Source organism: Emydura macquarii, unplaced genomic scaffold (genome assembly GCF_026122565.2).
Source record: "Emydura macquarii macquarii isolate MOO-44397 ecotype Brisbane River unplaced genomic scaffold, CSIRO-AGI_Emac_v2 contig_295, whole genome shotgun sequence".
Classification (NCBI taxonomy): domain Eukaryota; kingdom Metazoa; phylum Chordata; order Testudines; family Chelidae; genus Emydura; species Emydura macquarii.
Genome location: NW_027130432.1, coordinates 13,191,003 through 13,218,615, shown reverse-complemented (window position 1 = coordinate 13,218,615; position 27,613 = coordinate 13,191,003). Strand labels below are relative to the sequence as shown.

Genomic DNA, 27,613 nt, shown 5'->3' with positions numbered 1-27,613 from the left:
ATGCTGTTACAGATGTCTCTGATTTGAGGAAAAATAAGCAGATCACTGGGAGTAAAACTCTCTGATTGCAAAAAGAAGGCACAAAAGATCTCTTTCTGACAGAGGTTACCCAGTGATTGAGCAGCAGATCTAATTTCCTTCCATTTTTCTAACAGTTCATTGGTCTTGTTGCTGAAAAGGGTAGATGTTCCACTTTAATTCTAGTGTTCACAGCCAGAGAAGAGGAATGACATCACACATGTCTCTTTACTGTAATTGTGTTTGCCAATGCTCATCAAACAAAGCCAAGAGCATGCCTTGCTACGTTCCGTCTCTCCATCAATAGCATTTGCCAGCCTTCTTTTATCATCCAGCATACCCTGGACAAACACACCCAGCTTTTCCCATAGATGGAACTGGCAATGGGCCATCACCACCTTGTAATTACCCACCCTAAAACCGAGAAGAAAAAGAAAATCTTTCTCCCCAGGGCATCAATCTTCTTCCCCTTTCTAACTGTAGCAGTTGAATTGGCTTGGCCGGACTAAGCCTATTACTGGTAGCAAACACCACTAGGGAATTAGGCCTGGGGTGAGTATGAAGGTAAGAAAGCCCTCACAGAGCATCTGATACAATTTATCTGCTTTTGAAATGGGCTGGCAGGAAGCAGGGGTCACCCAAACAGTCTTAGCAACTGCAAGAGACCATCCAGCAGAGGCAGTGACAGCCTGTTCCTAGAAGTACCCCCAAGAATGTCAAACACTGGATGTGAGGCTTCCTGCACAGCCACAGGAGGTAGGTTCAGTGTGGATGCCATGGAATCCACCAGATCAAGATCAAGCATCCTCAGAAGGGGAAAATGCAGGAGCCACACCCACATGTTCATCTGGTGACAAATTAGTGTCACAGGGTCCACTCACTGCTAGGGACGCCTCCTCCTGGCTGCTCTGGGAAATCAGTTCTTTCCAGGTTCAAGACCCCCTTCTGCTGCTTGCTGCACACTCTGTTACTGCTCGCTCTCGCTCTCTCTCTCTCTCTCTGTCTGGAACTAAGGGTGCTCCTTCTTCGTGACTTGACCCTTTGGCTAGGTCACTGTGCAAGGTTCCCCCTTGCACGGTATCAAAGTCTCTTCTTCACTAGCAGCCTCAGTCAATCTTCCCATTCACTGCCCCATGGTGCCACTTCCCCAGTGACTGTCAGAGGAACTGAGGCCTGTTTTGAGTTCCAGCTCAGGGACCATCTAGTCAGCAGCCAAGGTCTGTGTCCTCCTGGACTTTCCTGCCTTTCCCTGAACCCTTCCCTTAGCTTCTGGCTCTCCCCTCCTCAGGGAGTAACTGTAGACTACCCTAGTTCTGTAGCCTCCAAACACACCTCCCTCCTCCCAGGAAATGACTACAGACTACTTCCTAGCAGCCCTTTTCTGGTATCAGCTGCCTGGTTTTATAGACGCCCCACCTGTTTCTGCATAGGTGAACTTCCCCTAATTAAAGCCTTCCTCTCTGCCTTAATTCTTCCAACTTGTAGCCTAATAGGTAAATTGGCCCATCTGGCGTCCGTTAACCCCGTCAGGGCGAATGTGGGGTGAATACCCATCACAATCAGGATCAAAGTCCATCTCCATTTCTATAAGGTGGATGATTCAAAACCTCCTGTGGTGGAAACCAATAAAGTCCTAGAACCCAAGATTGCCAGTCTCTCCAGTAGCTGGGATCTGGGAACATGCCCATAGCAGGAGGAAAAAAGGATTGAGGAAACCAGGGCTGAAGAGGCATGAACTGGGACAAATCAGGTCTCTTAATTCTTGCTCTATCCTCCCCTAACTAAATATCTGACTGGGGAGCCACTATGGACCTCACTGAAGACAGCAAGGGACTTGGAGGGTAAAAAGAGGAAAAAGGTGAGAAAAATCTGCCTGGAGATCTTCATAGAATCATAGAATATTAGAGTTGGAAGGGACCTCAAGAGGTCATCTAGTCCTACCCCCTGCTCAAAGCAGGACTAACCTCAACTAAATCATCCCAACCAGGGCTTTGTCAAGCCTCAGCTTAAAAACCTCTAAGGATGGAGATTCTACCACCTCCCTAGGTAAGGAGTCTTAGGAGGAGGAGGCATAGATGGATCCGGAGAAAGACTAATAATCTTTGGTATTCTCCTCCTTTCAGGTGAAGAGGATGCAGATCACAGAATCAACGAAGCCTGTCTCTTCCTTGTCAACATCTGCCTCTCAGTCATATTTGAGGAATGAACACATGCAGAACAGTGCACAGCAACCACCACAGTAAAAGTCAACTTCAGATCTGAGGATGGTTCCGGAACAGGATTGGAAGGAGAGGGCCCTCCAGATTTAGACGGTACCAGATCTGGATATATACTTAGTCCCGCATTTCTGGTCTTCAAAGTCAAAAAGAGAACCAACTTAGGTTTCAGAGACAGAACTGCAGAGGCCATGTCAGAATCGGAGGGGACTGATAAGTTTGATGTACAGGATATGACATTGCTGACAGTGACTGTCCTCTCCCTCACCATCTTCTTTGGAACCAATACACCCGGAGCTGACAATGTGGCTCTAGATTCCTTAGGGGGCAGGTATCTTTTTTTTTTTCCCCCCTCCCCACCAACTGTGTCTTTGAATCCCTGACAACTTTAACAGAAGGATCCAGAGCCAGCACCAATGAAGATTTCGGTATCTTTAGACAGCTTAGCCTTGCTGGAGGAAGCCACTGGAGATGAACAGGCCTCTTAGTCTTCAGATCCGACAACCTCCTGGAACTCTCTGGTTAGCAGCAAGAGCTTCCTCAAACAAGCATTTGCTGGCTGTTCTGCCTGTCCTTGCATGTTCTGGGTGTATCTGGCAAACAGAACACCCAGAAGGAGCGTGGTCTTTCCCCAGGCACTTACAGCTCCTACCATGGTCATCTGAAGACTACTTCAGGAAGACAGCTGAGCATGAAGCACATCTCTTAAAACCCAGCTTCTTCTTCTTCAGGTCCACCATTGCACAGAACTGCCTTACAAACTATACTAAACTAGCTATACTTATTGCTATACTTAAAACTACCCTATGCTAAAAACTATACTAAGAACAACAACTATAAACTATCAAAGACACTCTGAATGGTGGAAAACCCCACAGGCTATGGACTGGAGTGGTTCACGTCCATCTGTGGCAGCAGTTGGAAGGAACTGAGGTGGTAGAGGGTGCTCGACCCCCTTATACAGCCTCACCCTCAGAACATTCAGAAATGCTGAGGGTGAGGGAAGGGATAGGAGGGGATACGTGTGCTCTCATGGCCACTGCTCAGAGAAGTTTCTACTGCTAAGCTGCACTAGGTGGCACATTACTGTAAGTGTGACTATGCAGAGACACTTGAAGAATCACTTTCAGATTAGCCCACTCACAAGTCATCTGGTGTATGTGCCTGAATTGTTCTCTGTCTAGATAGGACTGGCTCCTATGGCTCGCTGAACATCAACTTGGGGTATTGAGTGTCTTCAATGCCAATGGAGTCCAGAGGAATTGAAGTTGTCCAGCACCTCACAAGAGAAGCAGAGGGTAGGATTTACAAAGCAGCTCATTTTTGGATACCATTGCAATCCACAAAACTCCTGCTTGGCAGCCACCTAACCCCGTAGACACACAAACTCACTTGGCACCAACATTTTGCAGAAACCTTTCCTAGGCATCTATGTTTCTGCCACTGAGCAAGTTCGCTGCTCCATCCTTGAGAGGCAGCAGGTCCTCATTCAAATCCTCTTCATCAGGCAATAGAAGGACTTGAACCAATGATCTCCTACATCCTAGTGGCGTTCTAGTCACTGGGCTAAAGGTTATAAGACAGCGCCTTCTGCTTCTTTCCTCCCCAGCTCTTTTGTGTACATGTAGGCAGCCTCTGAATATGCCCAGTTAATCAGGCCCCCTCACATTAATTAGGTGGAGGAGCATCTGCCTTCTTACACTTATGAATCACTAGCACAGCTAGGTGCCTCCCTGCAGCCCAGATTTACACACCTATCTCCACGAGAGGGGCAGGGCTTAGCACACACTTCTCTCAGAGGCACCTCCCATTGGCCAGGTTAGGAGGTTCCCTGCCTAGTATGCTGGCTTTTGTAGAGCCCATTCCTCTCCCTACATATTGTACAGGCAGCCTAGCCACTGAACTCAGGCTTTGTGGATTACACTGTTCATGTGATTTTTCTAGGGCCTCTTTGGGACTCTGCATCTTAGTGTCTTGCAGGATTAGTTCCTATACTAAGCTCCTTGAGACAGATACCCATGTCTTTCTCTGTTTGATACAGTGGTGCGTACATTGATTGACAGCCCTCAATAAATAATAATTTGGAAGTAATTACTTAAGAAGAGGATATGGTACCTGGGTAAGCTTCAAATGTGCTACTGCTCATCTCCTCGCAGAACATGCCAGTTACAAGCTGCTTTAGCCCAGGCAGCGTTTGAGGGGCAATTGTGACAAAAATAAGAAATAAGGTCTCTTTCTCACAGCTCCTTCTTTTTAATGTCCAATTCTCCTCACATTTTTTTTATATCTTGTTGCCCATGTGCATCCTCCCATGTTTCATTTCCCTAGACACATTAATTCTTGTTTCCCCAGGCTTCTGAACTTCACGCCCAGGCCTGCACTACTGTAAGGTACTGATTGCCTTCAACCTCCACTGATGTGTACAGGAGTTCCGAGTGTACAACGTTGCACAGTGCAGCATCAGGCACTTTGACGATCACCTCCCGGCAGAAGGGGCTTTTATTTAAAAATCTGGCACACCTTAAAGTAATACAAATAAATCATCATTCATAATACTGGTGAATTTGAAAAGCTTTTTGGGAGAAAAAGGAAATTTGCTCTTCGCCATCTTTGCATCCCTTACGAGCAATCTGCATTGGTTTACACATTGTGGGTCAGCAAAAAGAGCATGCACCACTTCAGCTGCACTCAAGGTCTATGCCAGGTCTACACTAGGAAATTAGGTTGGTATAATTACCTCACTCAGGGATGGGAAAAATCCACACTGATAAGTGACAGATTGGTTTAACCTCCAGTGTAGACAGTGCTATGCCGATTGGAGGGCTTCTCCCATCAACATAGCTACCACCTCTTAGGGAGGTGAAGTAACCAAATCAGTGAGAGAAGCCCTCCCGAGTCAGCATAGGTAGCGTCTTCACTGAAGTGCTACAGCGGCACTACTGCACTGGTGCAGCGTTTTAAGTGTAGACCTGCCCCTAGTTTGGATGCTGACGTGGGCCTCAAGTGACATATGCCTAGAGCTGTGCACAGGGGTGAAGTTAGTCATGCAATACCTCTAATTGCAGTGGGAATACAACCAATTTGTGGGAGAGCAAGAGGAAAAGGTGAGTTTCTTTCATCCTGACATTTTTTTCATTAATCAGTATCACTGGAAGTTTCTAGTTTAAGTATTGTGTTTACTAGTTAATTTCTCCTGCCATTTTTAAAGCAATGAGTACATAACACTTACCTTTTTCTGTTTGCTCCTGACCCCTCCACACTTTGAATGCAGCAGTTTTTTCCATTGGGTAAGTCTCATTTATGGTGCTGAATCTGTGTTTTTCAGTAGTTAGGGTAATTGGCAAATTCTGTTTGAATGTGTATTGCTCCAAATGTTTTTCTTCAGCACTGAATGCAGCTCGAATAGTTTGATCATTTTCATGTACCACATGACTTATTTTCTCAGTAGAACTGCCAGCAGGATCCCTGATGTCACCCCCATTTTCAAGTATTTTGTGACAAGATACATTATCTGCAAAGTTACTGTTGGATGGTGACACATGCTGGAATTCACATCTTTTGGTGTTCACCATGTCCCATTCCTTTACCAGGGAAATTAATTTCTGAATGGGAGTGGCTGAGTTTCTATTTTCTGATCTTTTTGCTAAATTGCCTCTGACCCCTTTCTTCCTTGGTGGGCTTGCTGAATGTTTACAATAGCTGGAATGTACCTGGATATCTGTAGGCTGATGATATCCTCCAGATTTATTCCTTCGTTTTGTCCCTCTACTCTGTGAAATCATTCTGGTATATTTTTCATTCTCTCCTTTGCTATCTTGCATGTCTTTTATTTTACTCCAGGTATTAACGTACCAGTTACTGAAATCCACAACAGTGTATGAATGTTCCTAAAAATGGTGTGAAAAGCTGTTATTTTTAAATGACTCTTTATTTGTACCAAATGAAAGGTACATTTTGCTTAACTTAAGTGATCATCTATATTTTAGCACGAGGTGAGAAGGACCATTTTGTGATCTAAATTCAACTGGCATTCATGTGAAGCATGTGAGAGGAGAATTTGGCCACAGTCTAAAACTAGTGTAGCAGCGGAAGCTGGGTACTGATAATTTTGAGCCATCTACACCCTGCAGAGGCTAAACACTGAACCTTGTCCATGCTACTAGAGCTATAATCACCTGGGGCTAAACCCACAGAGTCATGCCTCAGGGATAGTTAGGCCCCTAACTCCCACTGAGCTGAATGATGGGCCAGAAATACGCACCTCCCTTCAGTCTGAATCCCTAGTTGTGAACCCTCTCCTGGAGTTAGGCACCTAACCCAGGTCTGGCACTTAGGTAGCCCATGTCAATCTCCTAGCAGTCAAGATACCTAGACATTCTCAGGGGCAGGGAGAAAAAATGTGATACCCTCAAACTCATTGTAGCTAACAGCCTGAGGGCTAGGACACTCACCTGAAATGCAAGAAACCTGCTCTGCCTGATTTAGAGCAGGGGCTTGACATCACATCTTCCGCATGAGTGCGTAATCACCAGCTATTGGCTCTTCTCTTACAGGCTTCCCTGTTGGAGCTGTTCTACTTTGTATAAATAATTAACTATTTTTCAGAGCTGGGACTTGAGTGTTGCTCATCCCAGATGAGATCCCTAACCACTCAGCTACAAAGTCAGTCTCCAACACTCTTTACCTAGCCCAAAGAATAGTTAATTATTTATATCAGGTGGACCAATTCCGACAGGAGTGACTCTTACCCTAGCATACCCACTAGCTGCGTGGTTGTCACTCACATCAGAAGGGGGAGACATAGGTTCAAGTTCCTGCCCCTCATCAGAGGTGTGGTTTGAAAACTGTGTTTCCTGCAAACTACGTTAGTTCCCCAACCACTGAGCTGGGACACAGTGTGACCTGGCTGCCTTTTGTAACAGGTCTTAGACGTGCTCTAAGAACAACAACATCTATAGGATTGGACCCTACTGATGAGTTAGGTGGGACAATGCCTAGTTTAAGACTCCTGCCTCAGGATTGCTGGGGCTTTGGTTCTGGCAAGGACTTTGAGCAGGTCATTAGCTGGGAGTGGTCTGAGTGCATGCCCAGCTGTGGAAACTTAGGTGCCTATAGGATTTGGTCACAGCTGAGTGGTGCTTCTGAGAATGCCACTGGTGCCTAAACGATGGACTTAGGCACTTAAAGAGGCCATTAGGAGCCTATGTATCTAGCACTTGGAGACCAACATTTGTGCATAAATCCATGCAGATTCTGACACATGCATCTAAAGACTGATCACCCAATCTCTCTTGTGAGATGCTTCTCCCACTGCTGCTAGATGGTGCTGCGCTTTGGGAATCTGCTAAAAAAGGAGCACCCCCAATGGCCCTGAACATTCAGAGCCAAGGCTAAAAGGGGCTGTATAGTCCCAACCCACCACAGTTCCTGCCACTAAATCCCAGAAGAACTCTGAAGAAGAGGTGGGTGGAGTGGGTAATGTGCATATGCAAAGATAACGCTCAAAGAGTCCCAGGTACTAAGATAACTAGTGTTTTTTATTTCTTTGGGGTGGCCTCTGCACATTCTCGTAGGTGGGAGTCTAACCACTTCAATTTAAACAAGGAGCAGAAATACCATCCCAAGTGAGTATCAGAGCTAGATATCAAGTCAAGAGAGCAGTGGTGCATAATGTATGGAAAGGTTACAGAGGAAGGCATTCATGTTACCTTAAGTCCTAACAGAGTAATCTCTAAGCCCCTCAGCTACTGTCACCCTAGCAAAGGGATAAGAGGGATCAATGCATATCAAATCTGAGTGGGAATATTTTCTTGAAGATGACCCACAGAGCTACAAAAAGCCTAAGGAACTTCCTAGATTCCCCCAAAATATGCAAAGCCCTCTTAATATCTAGGAATGGAGCCTTGCTTAGCACAGCAGACAGCAAAGTTTCAGAGAAAGTCAGATTAATGGTGTGATTTCAATCGAGCGCAGACACCACTTCTAGCAAACATCTGAGGATACAGGAGAGCAACGTTGCTGAGGAAAACAACGAGAGTGTGATCAGACATCAATGCATGCAGATCAACTGTTCTTCTCACGGATATAATTGTAATTAAAACTGCCATCTTTAATGAGAGGTGGAATAAAGAGCATTCGCCCACAAGCTCCAGCAAATTTGTCAGTGTTACGCTGAGACCCCCATGCTGGGACAGATTCCATGCATGGTGGAAATACATTAACCAACTCTGTGAGGAATCTTGTAATAGTGGGGTGGCCATCTTACAGTTGTCAGCTGGGGGGAATAATGCTGAGATGTCAGCCAGATGCACCTTGTGTGAGGACAAAGAGAGTTTAAGAGAGTGGGATCCTGACCACGGGATGGATCTGGATCTTAATGCCTCTGTCAAGGGGAAAGCTTGGAGCCAAGTGTACCTGTTCTTACAGGTCCAAGCTGTAAAAACCTAGCACATAGAACACTGAGACAAGGAGTGGCCTTCCCTGGGGCACACTGGACAAGTCTTGATCAGGCATGTTTACTCCAGAAAAGAAGCACAAATTTATCTGGAAACTCAAACTCTGCAATGGCATAAAAGCTATCTAAACACACCTGAAGGACCTATCCAGACAAGATAAACTACAATAATTAGGTTTTTTTTTTCTCCTGCTTCAGGAGGACCCTTCACACATTTTTGTAATATTTAAAGAAAATCCCTTCTTCTGTTATTCCCTGAATATTTATCTCTTGATGTTCAAAACCCTGTAGTTCTATAAAAGCAATGTCAGTATTTTTAGTGACCTGCTATAGGCACCTTGATGTGAGTGGATTCTTAGAAATGACTGCATTTTTAGAATCAAGATTTTCTCCATGTAGAAGTTCTAGGCCTTTCCTTTTTGTTGATGATTTTGCAATAAGAGTCAAGACAACTTGTCCCAAGCTGCAACTGGACAATTTAAACTTTCACGTCTAAACTGTTTTTTGAAGCTCATTATTCTGAGGTATTTCTGAAAACAAATCTTACTTCTTTTGGGTCTTTGCTGAACTCATGCTCAATATTCAATCTTCTAAATGGAAGATTCATGCTCATATTCAATCTTCTAAATGGAAAAGAAGCTTCATCATAAATTTCTTGTTTTTTGATCCACAATCTGCAAAATGAATATTTTAAAGTTTTACTATATTTATGAACATTTGAAATTTTTTCCGGAGACAGCCTAAGGTTGTTGGGTTGTGTGTGGTCATTCCGATGAATTTTAAATTAGTTTTATATGAATTTTAATTATTGGGCAAGATAATGGAGTGACTGATACAGGACTTGATTAATAAAGAATTAAAGGAGGGCAATATAATTAATACCAATTGACTACGGATTATTGTAAAACTAACGATATCTTTTTTTGATGAGATTACAAATTTGCTTGATAAAGGTAATTGTGTGGTCTGTTTCTAGTGGGATCCTGCAGGGATTGATTCCTGGCCCTATGCTATTTAACATATTTATCAGTGACCTGGAAGAAAACATAAAATCATCACTGATACAGTTTGCAGCTGACACAAAAATTGGGGGAGTGGTAAATAATGAAGAGGACAGGTCACTGATGCAGAGCGAGCTGGATCGCTTGGTAAACAGAACTCAAGCAAACAATATGTGTTTTAATATGGCTAAATGTAAATGTATACATCTAGAAACAAAGAATGTAGGCCATGCTTATAGGCAGGAGGACTCTGAAAATGATTTGGGGGTGCATAGGTGGATAATCAACAGAATATGAGCTCACAGTGCGATGCTGTGGCCAAAAAGACTAATGTGGTTCTTGGATACGTAAACTAGGGAATCTCGAGTATGAGTGGAGAGGTTATTTTACCTCTACATTTGGCACTGATGCAACCATTGCTGGAATCCTGTGTCCAGTTCTGGGGTCCACAATTCAAGAAGGATGTTGAAAAATTGGAGAGGGTTTAGAGAAGAGCCACACAAATGATTAAAGAATTAGAAAACCTGCCTTCCAGTGACAGAATCAAGGAGCTCAATCTATTTATCTTAACAAAGACAAGGTTAAAGTGTGACTTGATCACCGTGTCTAAGTATCTACATGGGGAACAAATGTTTGGCGCTTCAATCTAGCAGAGAAGGGTATAATTTGATCCAATGGCTGGAAGTAGAAATTAGACAAATTCATACTGGAAAGAAGGTGTACATTTTTAATTGAAGGTAATTAATCATTAGGACAATTTACTGAATATCATGGTGGATTCTCCATCCCTGGCAAAATTTAAATCAAGATTTTTTTTTTTCATTTTTTTTAAAAACATGGTCTAGTTAGAAAGGAATTATTTGGGGGGAAGTTCTATAGCCTGTGTTATACAGGAGGTCAGTCTAGGTGATCACAATGCTTCCTTCTAGCCTTGGAGTCTATGAGCCTATGAATCTATAGAAAACAGACAAGTATCTTCTTTACCTGTAGCCATCACACTGGTAAAGTGCTTCAAAAAGAGAAGGAATTCTGTACTCCTCTGCTTCTTGACAAAATAGAGACCATTCTCTGTAAATTGTAAATAAACTTAACTGTACAGTAATTCTGTCAAATACATTCAGATTATCTTTTATAAATACTAGTCAATTTTTTAAATCACCTTCTGTAATCAATTAAGCAAAGTGATTGGGCAAAAGGCACCCTCCCTAACTTGAGTCATTTTTTAATTTTATACTGATGCAATATCATTTTAACACATGGGAAAAATAGAGGCCAAAACTTTTAAAAGTGTTCACTAATTTTGCGTGCCTTGTTTTTTGCATGGCATATAGGTGTCCCAAGTTGGGAACCCAAACAATGAGAGGTGAGATCCTGACTTCACTGAAGTCAAGGCAAAACTTCCACTGACTTCAGTTGAACTAGAATTTCATTCCAGATATCTAAAATTAGTGAACTCTTTTGAGAAAAACAGTTCAAACTTTGAATATCTAACACTGAAAATGAACTGCTTGTGAACAATCAACAGAGCAAGATTTATTTGTAGTAGTTATACAGCAAATAATTTTGAACAACAAACAAGTTTAAGAAAACCATAACCTGTTTGGAGTCAATTTGCACTAAAAAAAAAGCAGCTAAATGTGGTGAATAAATTATTGGCTACAATTTATTTGTTCAGGTTTCCTCTAAATTCACAAATCCTGATGCTAATTTTTTTCACACTAATGTTGCTGCAAGATTGTAGGCCCAATAATGTATGCCCAAAGCTTGATTTTGTTATATTTGATTTTGTTATTAAGGGCACTCAATTGCCAGACCCTTTTTGGTACATGACAAACCACTACAGCCATTTTTCTGAGGCCTTGCATTTTAGCCTGGCCTTCCAGTTTGTGAGACAGGAATCTACTAGCTATTGATAACTTTGTTTTCAAAACCACCATCTGGTCATTGATCATTCTGTTTGTGAAGTTACCAAAGATCCTGGTTGTAAAACTGTTGCTGAGTACACTTGTTTTAAAGTTGGTTGTGAAATTAACATCAGCATATGTCCTGGAATAGAAAAATACTGTCATAGTAGAAAATGTTTTAGATAAGGAAAGATGTTATTGTCTCTGAAGGACATCTGAGTCTTTCAGCCATAAGTTTTGAATGTTGAATGTTGAGAGATTAGTGCGTGAATTGATGAGTGAGTGATGTGCGTACGTGAAACTAGAGAGTGACGGAGAAAGGCACCAGCCTCAAATGTTTAAAAAAAATAAAATAAAAATAACTTTTTCGACCCAGCTGGCTGAAGAATGCCCACCCCAATAACCCTGGGGTCTACCTCAAAAGACAAAACCAAAATGGACTATGATAGATAAAAACAATGGTCATGCTTGCAAAATACGAGTGATAGTTAATTACACCAGGATGCAGATGCACCATGACAAAGCAAAACCCATAAAATAGCATAAAAGCTTACCCCTATAAAAGGGGAACAAAAAGATGAGGACTTTGGGTTTGGTTCTACAGTCATCCTCCAGGAGCATCGGTGCGCACCGGCAGACCCCTACTCCCTCCCTCGTGCCTTAGCCACCTGGCCAGTGGACTAACACAAGCAACTGAGGCTAGTAACTATAGTCCATCTCTGTAGAAGTGTGTGTGTGTGTGTGTGTGTGTGTGTGTGTGTGTGTGTGTGTGTATGAATGTATTAGACAAATGTATTTTAGGAATAGATGAAATTGCTTTTGTTGTAGAGAATTTTAGTATTCATAATAAACGTGGCAATAAAGGTCCCCCTGAATAAAATCCTGCTGTTTATTTCATAAGTATAACATGACTTTGATAATAAATACTACCGGAACTAAAAAATCTTGCTTTAATACTTTAATCAACATGTAAGTCAGGAAACCTATACCTTGAATAAAAGATTAATACCTTTCCTTGTATAGATATTTGGAATAAGACTAATAAAATGCATGACCTCTCTTTCCTTACTTAAATTCAGATGGTAAAAACAGCTTGCCAAGTCTAAGAAAGTTGAGAATGTGTCGAAATATTTGCCCATCTCCGTGGATGAGGAGACTCTGCCCATATGTAATCCAATAAACTTTTTTGCAGTTTGACAGGAACTCCGGCCACTGGAGAAATAAATATATATCATACCTTAGGAGGTCAGAGTTACTTTAAGTCCTTTCTTCTTCCCACCGTGTCCCTCCAAATCTCATATCAAAGCAATTCTCCTTCTAGCTATGTAAGCTTGAATGTAGCTAAATTTATTGGGAGTTGTTAGAATATTATGCTACTTTGCTTGCCGATGGGGTTCATTCAGGCATTTGTGGCAGCACAAAAGATCAATGCTAACCATGACATTAGTGCAAACATTTTAAAAGATAAATGTTGATTCTTGTCATTTAAAGCCTCTGAGGCTAGTATACACTAGGCTGCTCACCAGAAAACTGGGGTTCTCTGAATATAGTACTTCCAGAAACACCACCCCCCCCTTTTGAATCACATTAACCTGCATGGACCTGGAAACATGCAAGGCCTTTGAAAAAGTCCTATTTATTTTCTCTTTGATGTCAAGACGGCATTTATGAGAAGAGGCACATTGGTCCTACCCGCCTCATTTCTCCTCTACCTGCCTTTACATAGACAAGTGGGAATGAAGAGGGCATGTATGGCTCTGTGGAGGGAGAAAATTTTCAGCCAGACTGTCTTTTCGGCCTGTCTTCCTTGGTTACAGGTGCAATTTGTGTCTGTAAATTAAACTTCTAGTTTAATGCTCATGCAGTCATGTAATTAGAGTTGTGCACCTACTCAGATGTGTGCCTTCAACTGAATTGCAAACCCAAAATTCAGGACAATTTTTGTAGGTGCAAAAGGGAGGCCAACTTTCCGCAAATATGCTCTTGGATGTAGATTGTGCATTTCGAGATTTAGATTGGTTCTTTTCAGCCCAGATTCAGCAAAGCACATAGGCTTTTTCTTAACTTACACATGTGCTTAACTCCATCTCTATCTATCAAAGCACATAAGCATGTGCTTAACTTAAACTTGAAATCAATGGAACTTAAGATGACGCATAAAGTTATGCACATGCTTATGAGCTTGCTGAATCACAATATTCTTAATATTTCTTCTATTGGTCTTATGAAGCTCCCCCCCACATACAAGGTTTTGGCAGCCCATGTACCTGATGAAAGAAGAATTAACCAGGTTCCATCAGCACCAGTCAATGCTGCTTGTTGTGGGCCAAAAGGGGAACTCTTCGCTCATGAATAATTCCAGGTGATTATTTCCTCAAGGGGTTAAACATTGCCTTCATACAGCTCCCAGCCCAGAAGTGAAGCTCTGATTGCCCCAGGCTGCCAGGTCAACCCCATCTAATGCAATATTATTGCCCAAAGGCAGACTTACACAAAGGCAATATAAAGATATTTATTGACTGTACCTTCAGCAAGGTTTGTAAGTACGTTTCATACCAGTGACTTCCTACATAAATTTTCACAATCTGATGCAGTGAGTAGACTGTTACTTCTGCTGTCCAGTCTGCATCTAAGGGATAAGGTTCAAAATTTAAAGGTCACAATGGAAGTAATTTCAAATAATAATGAAACTTTGGTGGATATGACCGTTGTGAGCTACTGATGGGATATCACAATAGTGTAATAATAATAATATGGATTCGTTAATATGCTAAATTAATGTAGAGAATTCTGTACAAATACCCGCAGAGCTCAGATCTTGCATTCTCTTCCCAGGGTTGGATATAAGCACTGTCAGGAAATAACCAGGCATGCAAATATGCAATGGCAAACACCCATACTGCACCCAATATTCCTCTCTCCAGTACAGTCAAAAGTCTTGGTCTGCAGCTGTGAACATAAGTCTGGTTCTGGTTGGGCTCATCAACCTGGTATGTTTACTTGGCCCAGTATAGATAATGCTAGATATGCTGTTGAACCTACACCAAAAAAGTTACACAATGTCAAAGTTCTGGGAGCAGTGGGAAAATCTGAGGCATGCAGGAGTTTGCTTTGAAAGTGACAAGTGATAGAAAGCTGTCACTGGACTTGACTTGGGTTTAAGCTCAGGGAACTCCTGGGAGTGCAAGGGAAGCAAATAATATTTCTTCACCATGTGGGCACCATTTATGTGTTCCTTAGTGCTATTGTTGGTGCTAGCCTCACATACTTCTTGTGTGCAAGGAATGGAAGTAGCGCTACGGTGCTTGGTCCATTGTCCCCCCCACAGACCTGTACAAAGTTGGGCACAATTTAGCCTCTGTATTTAACCTCTAGATTTTATCTGAATGTGTAAATGACTTTCTGGAAAAGGTTAGACTGGAATCAGTAATAGGAATAGTCCATGCAACAGTATACAATTAATGTATTGTCCTGTAATATGCTGGCTGGAAAGTTTAAATAGATAGTCACCAAAATAAAAATGGTTAAAGATATTTAATTTGAAAAATGCCTGCATTATGAAAAGTTTTGAGTACCTACAGTAGCATGTCAGTACAGCAGATATACATAGCAATCATATTCTCCCAGAAGTGATGTTTGGAGGGACATGGACAATAGTATGAAAAGATTATACAGCTCTGGAAAGTAAATATGTAAAATAAAATAAGTTCATACAGTACCTCACCTAGCACAATGGGCCCCTAGTCCATGACTAGAGTCCCTGATTACTACTCTAATACAAATATTAATAATAACAACTCAATTGTAAGGCACTTGAGATTGTTATAATTATTTCCCATTTAATTTCACTAACACAATCTATGCACCAAATATGTCATAATGATGTCAAGATACAACAGAGATGACTGAATTCCTTCATACCAAGCCTGCTTATCATGGATTTTAATTCCATCAAAAGAATTAGTAAGATCCAGTCCTTTGTAGATACATAAATTTCCTACAGGGTCCCACTTTGAATATCAATTTCCCTAGTCTATGTGCAACATATAATCTTAACCAGAGAATGTATTGTGGTAGCTAAATTCACAGAGACTTTCTGGAATATAAGACTTATTTGCATACCTGCATGGAAATATGCTGTATGTCATGAAGCTTTTCACTAATTCTGTCTCTTTTTGGGAGGAGTTGGGGGGGGGGGGGGAGTTTTCAAGCAAGCAGTTATATTCTAAACATAAATAGGAAAGCCTCTTCAGAAATAAACTGTACTGTAGTGCAGTTATATGCATTTCTTCTAAAGCCTTTTATTGTGTGTCTTGTTCTACAGCTTGTGGGGTAGTAGTAGCCACTACTTAATAACTATTGGCTCATACTAGCTTTTATGAAAACAAGTTTGTTGGTCACATAAAACCCTGGTCAATTTGAAACCTACCTTTTCCTCATACCTAGCACTGGCCAGTTGAGTCTATTCTTAATCAGGCAACATCACTCATCCTATTTAAAAACAATACAATCACTCATTGAAAAATCTTGACTTACTGTATCCCTTCATCTCTGCAGGTATCTTTTGTTTCAGATATGATTTCAAAGCATCTTTCATTGGTTCATATGTGATGTCCCTCTGGTCCAAGTAAGCACAGAGCTCAGGGATTTCAGACATATTTTCAGTAAGTGGGAGGCGGCAAGTTCCTAACCAGTTCCTATCGATCCAAAGTTAATAGAGAACAGGTCACTAGATCATTGTCTATTTTATTATTCCAAATACTTTTACATGATTTATTTTTAATGGATACAGGCCAGGCCATTGGTAGAAAGCTTTTCCAGCTATTCATACTTATGAACTTTCAATTAGATTTTTCCATTGAAAACATTGAAGAAGTTTGGAATTTCTTCCACTTTGGCTAATAAAGCGAATTCACTCGAACCTTCAAATGAGTGCTCCATACCATATTTTGAATAGTGCTGCAGCATCAGGCCCTAACAGACTACACGTGTGGTCTGAAAAATTTAAACAAATATAGATTGAAGGTGAACTTAAAGGTTTTTCACCTGCAAGACCTGGCAAAGGTTGCAATCAGTGATACTAGCAGAGGAATGCAGAGAGGATGCATGAACTCAGGTCACAGCAGGTAAGTGAAAGAAATTATTAAACAATTTTAAACAACTTATTTTAAAATGTATTTTTTTAATGTTTCACTCCATCCTTTCATCTGCTGAGTTTTTTATATTTATATACCTTTTGGAAAACATTTCAGTGTCCCTTTAGTGGCATTTGGGGAGTCCTTCCCTGAGTCTACTGTTATTATGTCTGCCCGTCTCTAGAGTCTGATGATGGCTTTTGCCACCACCAGCTGATGTAGAACTTTGAAGTATCTAAATCAGGACTGGTCAAATATCTTCCAAGGAACCTTCAAATGCTCAGGAAGTAGCGATAGTGATTCAGTAAGTGGTGCTTTCCCCTCTGTGTCATTACTAAACCAATGCACTAGCACAGTGCTAAGTGCGAGCACTCAATTTTGAAGGTGTATGGAGTGATTTTCAAAAGCACCTCAATGACTTAGGAGAACAATCTCATTGACATTCAGTGGAACTTGTGCCATAAGTCAGTTAGGAGCCTTTGAAAATCCCACCTCCAGTCTTTTGAATGAGTTGAGTTATTGAGTTGTGGTCATTAGAAGATTCAACATCACTTTTCACAATAGTAGGCTTACTAGTTTCAGTGTGATGGCCAAATTCCAACTAGCATAATTACACTCTGTCTACAATTAAAGATCTCTTTTAGTTACAGGTGCACAGTACATGTACTGAAGGATGAGTACTGTTCTCAGTATTCTATTCTTCAATTTCAAAGATGTGCCACTCCTTAAGGCCAACTAAGAAGGATTTAGTCTTATTGTATATTCTACTAGCAAATGTATACAGTATACAACATAGACATACAGGATCACTTTGTAAGAAAGCAGAATTTAGCATCTACAGTGCAGTTTTAAAGTTACAGTATCCCATTTTAGTAATATATATAAATGTTAACAGTAGGAAAATAAGCTCAAATTTCATTCTTGATGTAACAGACCATTCTATGCACTTATTCTTCTTGTCACTCAGTTAGGTTCATTGAGTCAAATATATACAATACAATGAGCCAAATTCATGTCTGACGTAAGCCAACTGAAGTATGTAGTATATTTGGAGAACTCCAGCCACTATTGGTAACCAATCTTCTGAAGGACTGAGTAGATGTAATTAAACAAGACGCTGAAGGACTGCTCTTCCAAAGTTAGTACGCAATATGGCTGAAAAACTCAAACAGAAAAAGACCCCAGCCTCATGAATTTAATGAAGACTAGTTTATAAAAAAAACATACTTGACATGTTGAAAGAGGACTCCATTCCCAGAGATGTACAGCTGGTTTCTGTCTAAAGTACTTTCTATATGGAGCTGTCCAAGTGCTGAATCAGGGTATTTTACTAAGACACCAAGTGCCATAACATACAAGGGGGGTCTCGCTGCTTCCTGAACTACCAGCATCTTGTTTAGTATGCCCTTCACAGAATCTTCAAGGTTAGAGTTCAACATAGTGCAATTTCCTACATGAAAAAATACATAAATGTATCAAAACTGTGTTCTAACAAGCTAAAGATTAATCATTACAGCAACACTTTCCAAATTTCTGTTGAGAAGTCCTCTGGATTCAAAGTGTTAATTTAATAATTTTTCTGTCCATAAGAAATTAATTACATGGTAGATGTTTGGCATAACTACAAGGTGTAAAGCTTTTGCTCAAGATGCTTCCAGAGCTCTTAAGTAGCAGGTTATTAAGAAATACAGGGCCTGCTCTTAAACAACCAAACAAAACCTTGGTTATATTGGCGTTAATTATAAAAGCAAATTCTGCAAACAAAAGAAGCATCTGAGTGGAACATTTTTTTTAATCTTTCTTCCTCCATGAAAGAAACTCGGCCTGCCAGGAGTAACAGAGGATGAGGAAGGGACCATCCAAATTTTGGTTAATTATCCTGATGCAAATACAGTATACCTTAAATATTTCTTTGATAAACCATGTAAATATGTTTCTATTTCATGCTTTTATTAGTGCTTGATGCCTAATCATTACTCTGTACACTCTCAAATATAAGCCCGGCTCTGCAAAATTTCTGTTCCATAAATATTCTGTTATCACTCTGATATATGGCACAGAGAAATTACAAGCTAGTAGATTGAACCTGCAAAGATTTATACACGTGCGTCACTTTATGCACTGTGAGTCCGATTGACTTAAATGGAACTACTTACACTGCATAAAGTGAAACAAGTGTATAAGTCTTTGAAGGACTGGGGCCTATGTTAACTTCAAAAGCAACAGCTCAAAGCTCCTTAAACAGGAACTATTTTGTTCCTGGAGTATTCAAGCTCCATCAGGTTGTCTGTAGTACACCTAATGCTCTTGGACCAGACTTGTTTGGTTTATATAGCTTACGGATTCCTTTGCAATATCTGAACAGTTTAAATTAATTGTTCCAGAGCTAAAACATTTTTATTAATGTTGTATATAATTAAAAGAATGATGTTAATTTGCACTTATATTGCACCTTCCACCAGAGGATCTCAAAGTTATTTACAAATATTAATGAATTAAAGGTCACAACACACTTGTGATCCAAAGGAAGTTTGATTACCAATAATGAAGAGTTCTCTAAACACATTACCTCCACAGATGCACATTACAGAAACTGATTTTCCTACCTCATGAGTCAAAAAACTACTGAGAGCAATAAAACCCATTCAAGGGCACTTGTATAATACTTAGTTCAGAAAATTCTGAAACAACCCACAAAAGACCTCACGCACAAGCCATTCCTCATTTCCGCAGCTAATGAGTGGGGCAAGGCGAAGAAAGGTTCAGGGTAGCCCTCCAGAGGCAATTCATTCAGAGCTAATTCTGGTTACAGGTAAACAATGTTCCTTTCCCCTTCATGGAAACAAAACTCAGAAATAAAGGCAGCCTCTGACATGAAGAGCTCATATTCTAAAGGCAGACAGAGAAAATGATCCCAAGAGAGGAGTGTCAACTTACATTTGTTTTTAAACAAACTCAGTCAGCTGGAGGATGGGCATTGCAAAAGCATATTTTATGGAACATCTATACAGCAAACGAAGGTGTAATTGTGGTGCAGACAGGCATATCTATCCTAGCTTCAATCGAGCTAGCATGGGTTACAGTAATAGTGAAGATATGGCAGCAGAGGCTCCAGCGTGGGCTAGCTGTCCCAGTTCAAACCTCCTGGGGTCTCTGGGTATATACTCTGGTGGATAGATCACACTAAAGCCCATGTCACCACATCTTCACAATTATTGTTACTAGCTAGATACAAGCTAGCATGGGTAGGGGTACCTGGGGCATAATTACACCTCAATATGTGGTGCAGATGTATCTTCAATGTTGTGAGAGAAATTCAGAAGGCCATCTTTAGGAGGGCTTTATAGAAGGGGATCTGACACACCAGGGGTGGGAAGTACATCCATGCAACAGTCAACATGGAATAAGTAAAAGTGAGAGAAGGGACTGTAAGGGCCATTCTGAGTGGGGAAGGGAGCAACAAGAGACACAAGAAGAATTAAGATCCAAGTTCCAGGCCAGGGCAAAGTTACTGATAGCTTTAAAGGTGATGGCAAGAGGTTTAGATATAATTTCATGGGCAAGGGGCACTATCTGAGGGATTTGAAGAGAGAAGTGATGCTGTCTGATCAAAGGGGCAAGGAAGGGGAAATGACTTATCTTGTAATTCTGAATCTGAGGAGATCATCACATAGGGTTTTTTGTCTCCACCACTGTTATGTCAGAAATTGCCCTAGCTCAAGATATTTGAACCCATTAATGTTGATTTTCAATAAGTTTTGGAATTCCGAGGAAGTTCCAGAAGACTGGAAGAAAGCTAATGTTATGCCATTATTTAAAAAGAGTAAACAGGATGACCAGGGTAATTAGAAGCCTATCAGTCTTGGTCCCAGGCAAGTTATTGGAGCATCTGATACAGGACTCAATTAATAAATAATGAAATAAGGGTAATATAATTAATGGCAATCAACATGTGTTTATGAAAAATAGATCTCATCAGATTAATTTTATATCTTTTTTATAAGATTACAAGTTTGATTGAGAAAGGTAATAGTGTTGGTGTAATATACTTAGACTTCAGTAAAGCATTTGACTTGGTACTGCATGACATTCTGATTGAAAACTAGAACAATATAAAATTACATGACACACATTAAATGAATTAAAAGCTAGCTAACTGACAGGTCTCAAAATGTAATTGTCAGTGGGGAATCATCATTGAACGGGTGTGTTTCTAGTGGGATCCTACAGGGGTCAGTTCTTGCCTTATGCTAGTTAACATTTTATTAATGACCTATAAGAAAACATAAAATCATCACTAATAAAGTTTCCAGGTGATACAAAAATCGGAAAAGTGATAAATAAAGAAGAGGACAAGTCACTGATACAGAGCAATCTGGATTCCTTAATAAACTGAGCTCAGTCAATATGCATTGCAATATGGTCAAATATAATGTATACATCTAGGAACAAAGAATATAGGCCATACTTACAGGATGGAAGACTCTATCCTGATAAGTAGAGGCTGAAAAAGATTTGGTGGTGGAAGGGGTGGACAGGAGCCTCCAGTGTGACACTGTGGCCAAAGGGGCTAATGAGATCCTTGGATGCATAAACAGGGGAATCTTGAGTAGGAGTGGAGAGATTATTTCACCTCTATTTGGCACTGGTGTGACTGCTGCTGTAATACTGTGTCTAGTTCTGGAGTGCACAATTTAAGAAGGATGTTGATAAATTTGGAGACAGTTCAGAGAAGTGCCATGAGAATGATAAACGGATTGGAAAACATTCCTTATGGTGATAGACTTAAGGAGCTCAATCTGTTTAGCTTAACAATGGGAAAAGGGGTGACTTAATGACAGTCTATAATTTCCCACATGGAGAACAAATATATCATAATCGGCTCTTCAATCTAGCAGAAATCATGATCCAATGGCTGGAAGTTGAAGCTACACAAATTCAAACTGGGAGAAAGGTGTAAATTTTTAACAGTGAAAGTAATTAACCATTGGAATAATTTATCAATGGTCATGGTGGATTCTCCATCCCTGGCAAAATTTAAATCAAGATTGGATTTTTTTTTAATGTTTTAGTTCAAAAGGAATTATTTGGGGTAAATTCTATGTCCTGTGTTGTACAGGAGGTCACACTAGATGATCACAATAGTCCCTTCTGGCCTTGGAATCTATGTATCTATGAATCACCACAACATTCAAACAACTTAGCACAGAAGAGAAATGAATAGGCAAATACACTGACAATAAAGTGGCAGTTATGTACACCAAATTACCCCTATAAATCTTCACTGCATCTGTAAGCTTAGGAATTCCCAAAGTTACAACTTCTGCTTCCAAAACATCTATGTTGGAGAAATTATCAGGCAACAAAATCTTCTCTGAGCGAAGAAAATTAACTTGAAAAATAAAGACAAAAACTAGTGTTAATTTTGTCATTTACCTTTTCAATGTTCATTCTACCAAAAACAATAGTCTGTTGACATTTTTCCCCCAACAATAATACATTCATTAATTATTTTATATTCTACAAGTAAATCAGGAGATCCTTGGTCTTTGAAAATAAATACCTGAAAACAAATATAGTCATAGCAGTTTTTGAAGATCAAGATGTAAAATCAAAGGTCACTTTACTTTAAAGTATAGCAAAATGATAGGTAATGCAATCCACAAGAATCAGTTTGGTTTTATTTGCAGCAACATTCCAAATGACTCAGATATGGGCTTTTCTGCAAGCACAGCTCCCTCCTGAAATATATTTCAACATGGAGTTTACCACATGCTGATGAATTCTGATGCCAGCAGGTCCTTCAAAAACACCAGGGCAAAATTGTGGCAATAGCAGATCTACATGAGCATGAAACATTTAGTGGAGGAGCTGGGGGTTCTGCTACACTTTAAAAGGTTACATAACTCTTCAGAAGCTAGACGATCCTTTCATAAATGAAACACAACTTTGTTACTACAGAAAAAGGATCTAATTCTTATTTACACTAACACCCCTTTCTATTGCTTTGGTAGTGTAAAGAGGCTTTAAAAAGGGGTGCAATTTACTCCTACCTTAAGATCCATTTACTATTTACATAAGCAATGCTATAGGAACATGACTTAATCCCGTATCTGAGTTTAGAATATTTTAAATGATTATTTTAACTTTGATATAGATATAATTTTTGAAATATGTATGATTAATTGATTGATTTGAGGTAAGTTTACATTAATATACAGTATGTCATACTAGTTGAGAATTACATTAAAAGAAATATAACCTTTTCTTTTGGTTCAAACCATTCACCATTAGTGTTATGTATTCTTAAATTTGCATAACAAGTTTGATTTGCAGTCTAACTCAAATTTGTCCCAGTAGATAAGGCTACCAGCAGTGATTTAAAAAATATTTAGACTATTTTGTCTGTTTCCAGGTAATCTGTACATTTTGACCATATTTTGTGATATATCTTAATGTCTGTCCTTTTTTAATAGCTAGTTTGTTACTTGGATGCTGCTTTCAGCACACTGGGAGTATGGTTCATTACAAATCTCTTTTTCCATCCATATCAAGGGGATTCTATGCTTGGCAATCAGCAGTGCCAGTGGCAGAAAGGACTTCACATTATCAGAGTATGCCTACATTGCAGACAAAACCCCGTGGCAGCAAGTCTCAGACCTGGGTCAACTGACCTCGCAGGGCTCATGCTATGGGCTAAAAGAGCAGTGTAGATGTTTGTACTTGGGCTGTAGCCCGGGCTCTAAAACCCACTGGGGGACAGGTCTGAGAGCCCAAACATCTATTTTTAGCCCCATAGCATGAGCCTCATGAGCCTGAGTCAGTTGCCTTGGGCTCTGAGACTCGCTGCAGCAGGATTGTTGGGGGTTTTTTTACAGTGTAGGTGTATCTTCATTTTACTGTATACAACACATGTATATCTCCACATAGCTGGCACTGCTTTTCCAGTAATATTTGGTATTACAATTGGGATTTGAAACCTGAACCTTTGCCTAGGTATACATTTCCACATGAAGTGAAGAAAGTTATCCATTTGAATATGACATCTAATATAGTATCTACTTTTCTTTTTTTAATTTTAGAAAGCTTCAATGGCATTATATATGCTTTGTGTAGCATTTTGTGTTGTATAGCCATTATTTATATATATGTACACACACACAGACACACACACAGACACACACAGACACACACACACATTTATGGATAATGTTTTAACGTTATCACGAGTCTTATACACATTAGGAAATTGCCCCTTGCCAACAATGGATATCAGCAATGGGTTCAGCTGAACTAGTTCCAGAAATGGTCTAACAGCAAACACGGAGGGCCAAGCCACAGTGAGAGTGTGGATTAAGCTTGTAGGCAAAGTTGCCTGACAAGCAGAGCTTGTTGAATTGCTACAGAGGCAGCTTCTCTATAGTTCGCCAGAGAAGAGGTCTGGTCTGACTAAATTTACCAGGTCTGTTGGACTGGGAATCCCATTGCTGAAGCTTAAAATATCTAAGAGAGACTGGAGGAATACGGAGGAAGGAATACAGAGGCAGGTAGGATGAGGGGTTGGCAAAGGCTGTAGCCAGAAAGCAAGTCAGTACAGTTACTCAGCCTCAATGCCCAACCTAACTCCCCAATTCCAAGGCCCTCACTCCATTCCTCCAACTCCCTGACCTTAATCCACAGTGAGTGAGGCACTATCTTTTATGGGACCATCTTCTGACAAACTTTTGATTCTACACAGAACTTTTCTTCAAACCTGGGCCTGAAGAAAGGCTCTTTGTAAGCTCAAAAGCTTGTCTCTTTTATCAACAAAAGCTGGTCCAATAAAATATATTACCTCACCCAGTTTGTCTAATATCCTAGAACCGACACAGCTACAACAACACTGCACACATAATGCACAGTGGAAGTTCTTGGTTGTTTTTAAAATGTTGTGTGTTTAACACAATATAGCCTATAACCATATGCCTGGATTAGTAACGTATAGTTATATGGCATCAGCATATTCAGAGACAGTGCAGGGGAGGCTGTGTAGGTTCAAAGTTGGCATATAGCTCATCTTACGCTCTCTTGAACCTGGGATGGCTGTGTGTTGGGACAATCCCATGACAGAAAAGCAGCCTGAGGGCTTGCTTTAATTATAGTGGATGCCAACAGCCTCCCAAAACTGACACATCAACTGAAGATTGTCATTGTGCCAGGGAGTCCTGGCCATAGCCTTTTGTTCCAACTATATCCCATGCACCACCAGCAAGGAGGTGGGGGTGCAGGAGTCAATGCACTAGATCTCTGGAGCAATCCTTCTGGTGTCAGATAAATTGACTATCTGGCTACATTCTGCTGGAATCACACTGCAAAGCAGCAGCACCAAACCTGGGACTTGGCCCCTATTGTTTGGTGACCCTAAACATAAATTCCAGAATGCAAAGTCAAAAAGTTTCCACAGTTTGTAAACTAGCACCAGCTATGGACCCACACATTGATTTGGACACTGAAGAAACAATACTCCAAATAACTGCATCACATGGACGTTACACTAAGTTGAGATGAAGTCCTCAAATGTTCTGATGCTGCACCACGGTGTACTGGCCCAAGTAAACTGGTGGGTTGGAAGAAAATCAAAGATTTCGGTCTAAAAATAAATTTTATTAAAGACTAATTTAAAAGTAGGTTAGTACTAAAAAGGACACAGAGATTATAGAATGAAACTGAAGATGTTGAGAGACAAGGGTAGAGTATAATTATTTGTAACTTATTTTGAAAGTGCTCAAATGTGCAAGATTTCCAAAAAGAAAAGAATGAAGTTTACCTATGAAACGGAACTCACTGCATTCACACTCTATCAGAGCTGCATTCTCAAGGAGCCACAGTAAATTATCATCATTGACTAATGTAGGGTATTTTCCCACCAAGTCTAATGGCAGAAAACAGTAATGCACTTCCTCTTCTGTATCAAGTAATGGTGTATCCATCAGCCCCAATGGAGCTTTATCATGTAATCCTAGGGGGGAATCAGAGGATATCAATGCACAAACAAGGAAAATTGCAGTTAATTTTTTACCGGACTTACTTGTGTTGGTGGAAAGTACTAGCTTTCGAACTACAGACAGTTCTTCTAAGCAAGAGTGTTCATATCTCCTCTCTGAACACAGTATAGCACATATCAAAGATAAATAGTGGGAAACAGAATATGTAGTTGTTAATGGGGAGTTATCAGCTAGCGGAGATGTGACAATATGGGGAATTCATTCATGTACAACATATTAATTCTGTTTGGTTCAGGAGACTCTCTGTGTGTATCTGTGCCAGACTGCAAACTCCATTTTGAATGTGGGGCTTGTCTGCCTTCTCTGCTATCTTTTTATCTTCATTTTGGGATAAAATTCCAAGGGATGGTGACAGAAGGTTAACAAAGGAGGGTAGTTAAACCTTGATAGTCTTCTAGTCTATGGAAACACCCTTGGGACAAAGATACTACACCCAGGTAAGTGCACACATACCTGGATGCACACACCAAAATCCACAGTTGTATGTCCATATAACTAAATGTGCACCTCTGCTTCCATATAATCAGTCATCAGGAAGTTAACCATGTACATACAAAACACAACATAATAAGGACCTTTGGATTCTACAATATTTTAAAAATCCTACTCTTGCCTGAACACGAGCGAGTGCTTATGACCTACAGAGTTTGCTAAGTAATTAAGGTACTAGGTACATTCACAGAGAGGAGGGTTGGGACATTTACCTGTAAATGCTGGGCTTTTAATAGGAAACTCTGATGGTTTGCTGATACATTTTTGCGTTCTCCAGTAATTCATGGATGCTCTTTCAGCTATTGGTATATCTGCAGGTCGCACACGCAGATTATGTTTCCCTTCCTTCAAATTGTCTAACGTCTGTTAATATATATAAATGTTACTGAGTATTTTAATTCAAGTAAATAGTTCAAAACATAAAAGTAGCCACAGATGATAGTCTACTCAAATGCATGGTGAACAGCCCTTTGCATCCATAAAAAAATGGCATGTAATACTGTGCAAAAAGTATGCAATAGCTTCTAAGGGTGTGAACAGACTGAGATTTAGACTGTCCCTATTTTCAGTAGAAATAAGGATTTCAGATGGATTTTCATAGGAATGTGCAATTTAATCAGAGGCACTCATATATTCCAAAAAGCGTATTTAACAAGCTTTGAGCCTAGCCCTGTCACAGTACAGTATAGCTAATATTCACAATATTCACAAATTGCACAATATTTTTGGAGGGGAGAGGAGGGTAAAGGCTTTTTATGAATTTCTGATTTCTACTTCAAATGTTGTGAAGTTTTGTCCTTACCCCAAATGACCACCATTTCCCATTACTGTCAGTGGGACTGAGCAGGGGCACAGAAGATAGACAGAGGGGGACTAGGGACAGTGGTGGGTGTTAAGCAAACTGAGGGAGAATGTGGAATAGACAGCAACCTATTCTACCTGGGTAGGGTTGGAGATAGAATTTCAGCTCCCACACCCCAAGCAGCAAGAGAGAGTAAGGAGAATCCCCTTCAAGTAGCAAACAGAGAGGCCTCGATTTTTGCATGTGCATTGAAAGTTGAAATTTGAACATGAGATGGTCACACACAAACTGGGGGTAAGCAACTTCTCCCTCAAGATGAAAAATCAAAAGATAGATGAAAAAAATGTGCTATATTGTTTTTTTTAAATCTCCTAAATCTCTCATGTTGGTTGTCTAACTCATTGAATGTTGAACGTTTTGATGTGGCAATGTTAGCGTACAAAATTAGAAACAGACAGGCCGAACTGAGAGGCTGAAAGACCTGCCTGGCTCTGATGACATGATAATGGTAGGTGATTGGAATGAAGGGATTGGAAAGGGGAATAAA

The 27,613-nt window shown here is 40.3% G+C and overlaps 1 protein-coding gene across 1 annotated transcript in view; it reads right to left on the bottom strand.

Moving 5' to 3' along the window:
- Nucleotides 1-27,613, bottom strand: part of KCTD19 (potassium channel tetramerization domain containing 19) — a 41,673-nt gene that overhangs the window by 8,766 nt on the left and 5,294 nt on the right. Inside the window, exons 3-12 of the mRNA XM_067550320.1 lie at nt 26,477-26,627; nt 25,535-25,726; nt 21,998-22,120; nt 17,956-18,178; nt 16,130-16,290; nt 14,119-14,222; nt 12,663-12,805; nt 10,674-10,757; nt 9,236-9,362; nt 5,464-6,121 (exon numbers count right to left, since the gene is read on the bottom strand). Coding sequence (XP_067406421.1) covers nt 5,464-6,121; nt 9,236-9,362; nt 10,674-10,757; nt 12,663-12,805; nt 14,119-14,222; nt 16,130-16,290; nt 17,956-18,178; nt 21,998-22,120; nt 25,535-25,726; nt 26,477-26,627 — 1,966 coding nt within the window. The remainder of the gene's footprint in view (nt 1-5,463; nt 6,122-9,235; nt 9,363-10,673; nt 10,758-12,662; nt 12,806-14,118; nt 14,223-16,129; nt 16,291-17,955; nt 18,179-21,997; nt 22,121-25,534; nt 25,727-26,476; nt 26,628-27,613) is intronic.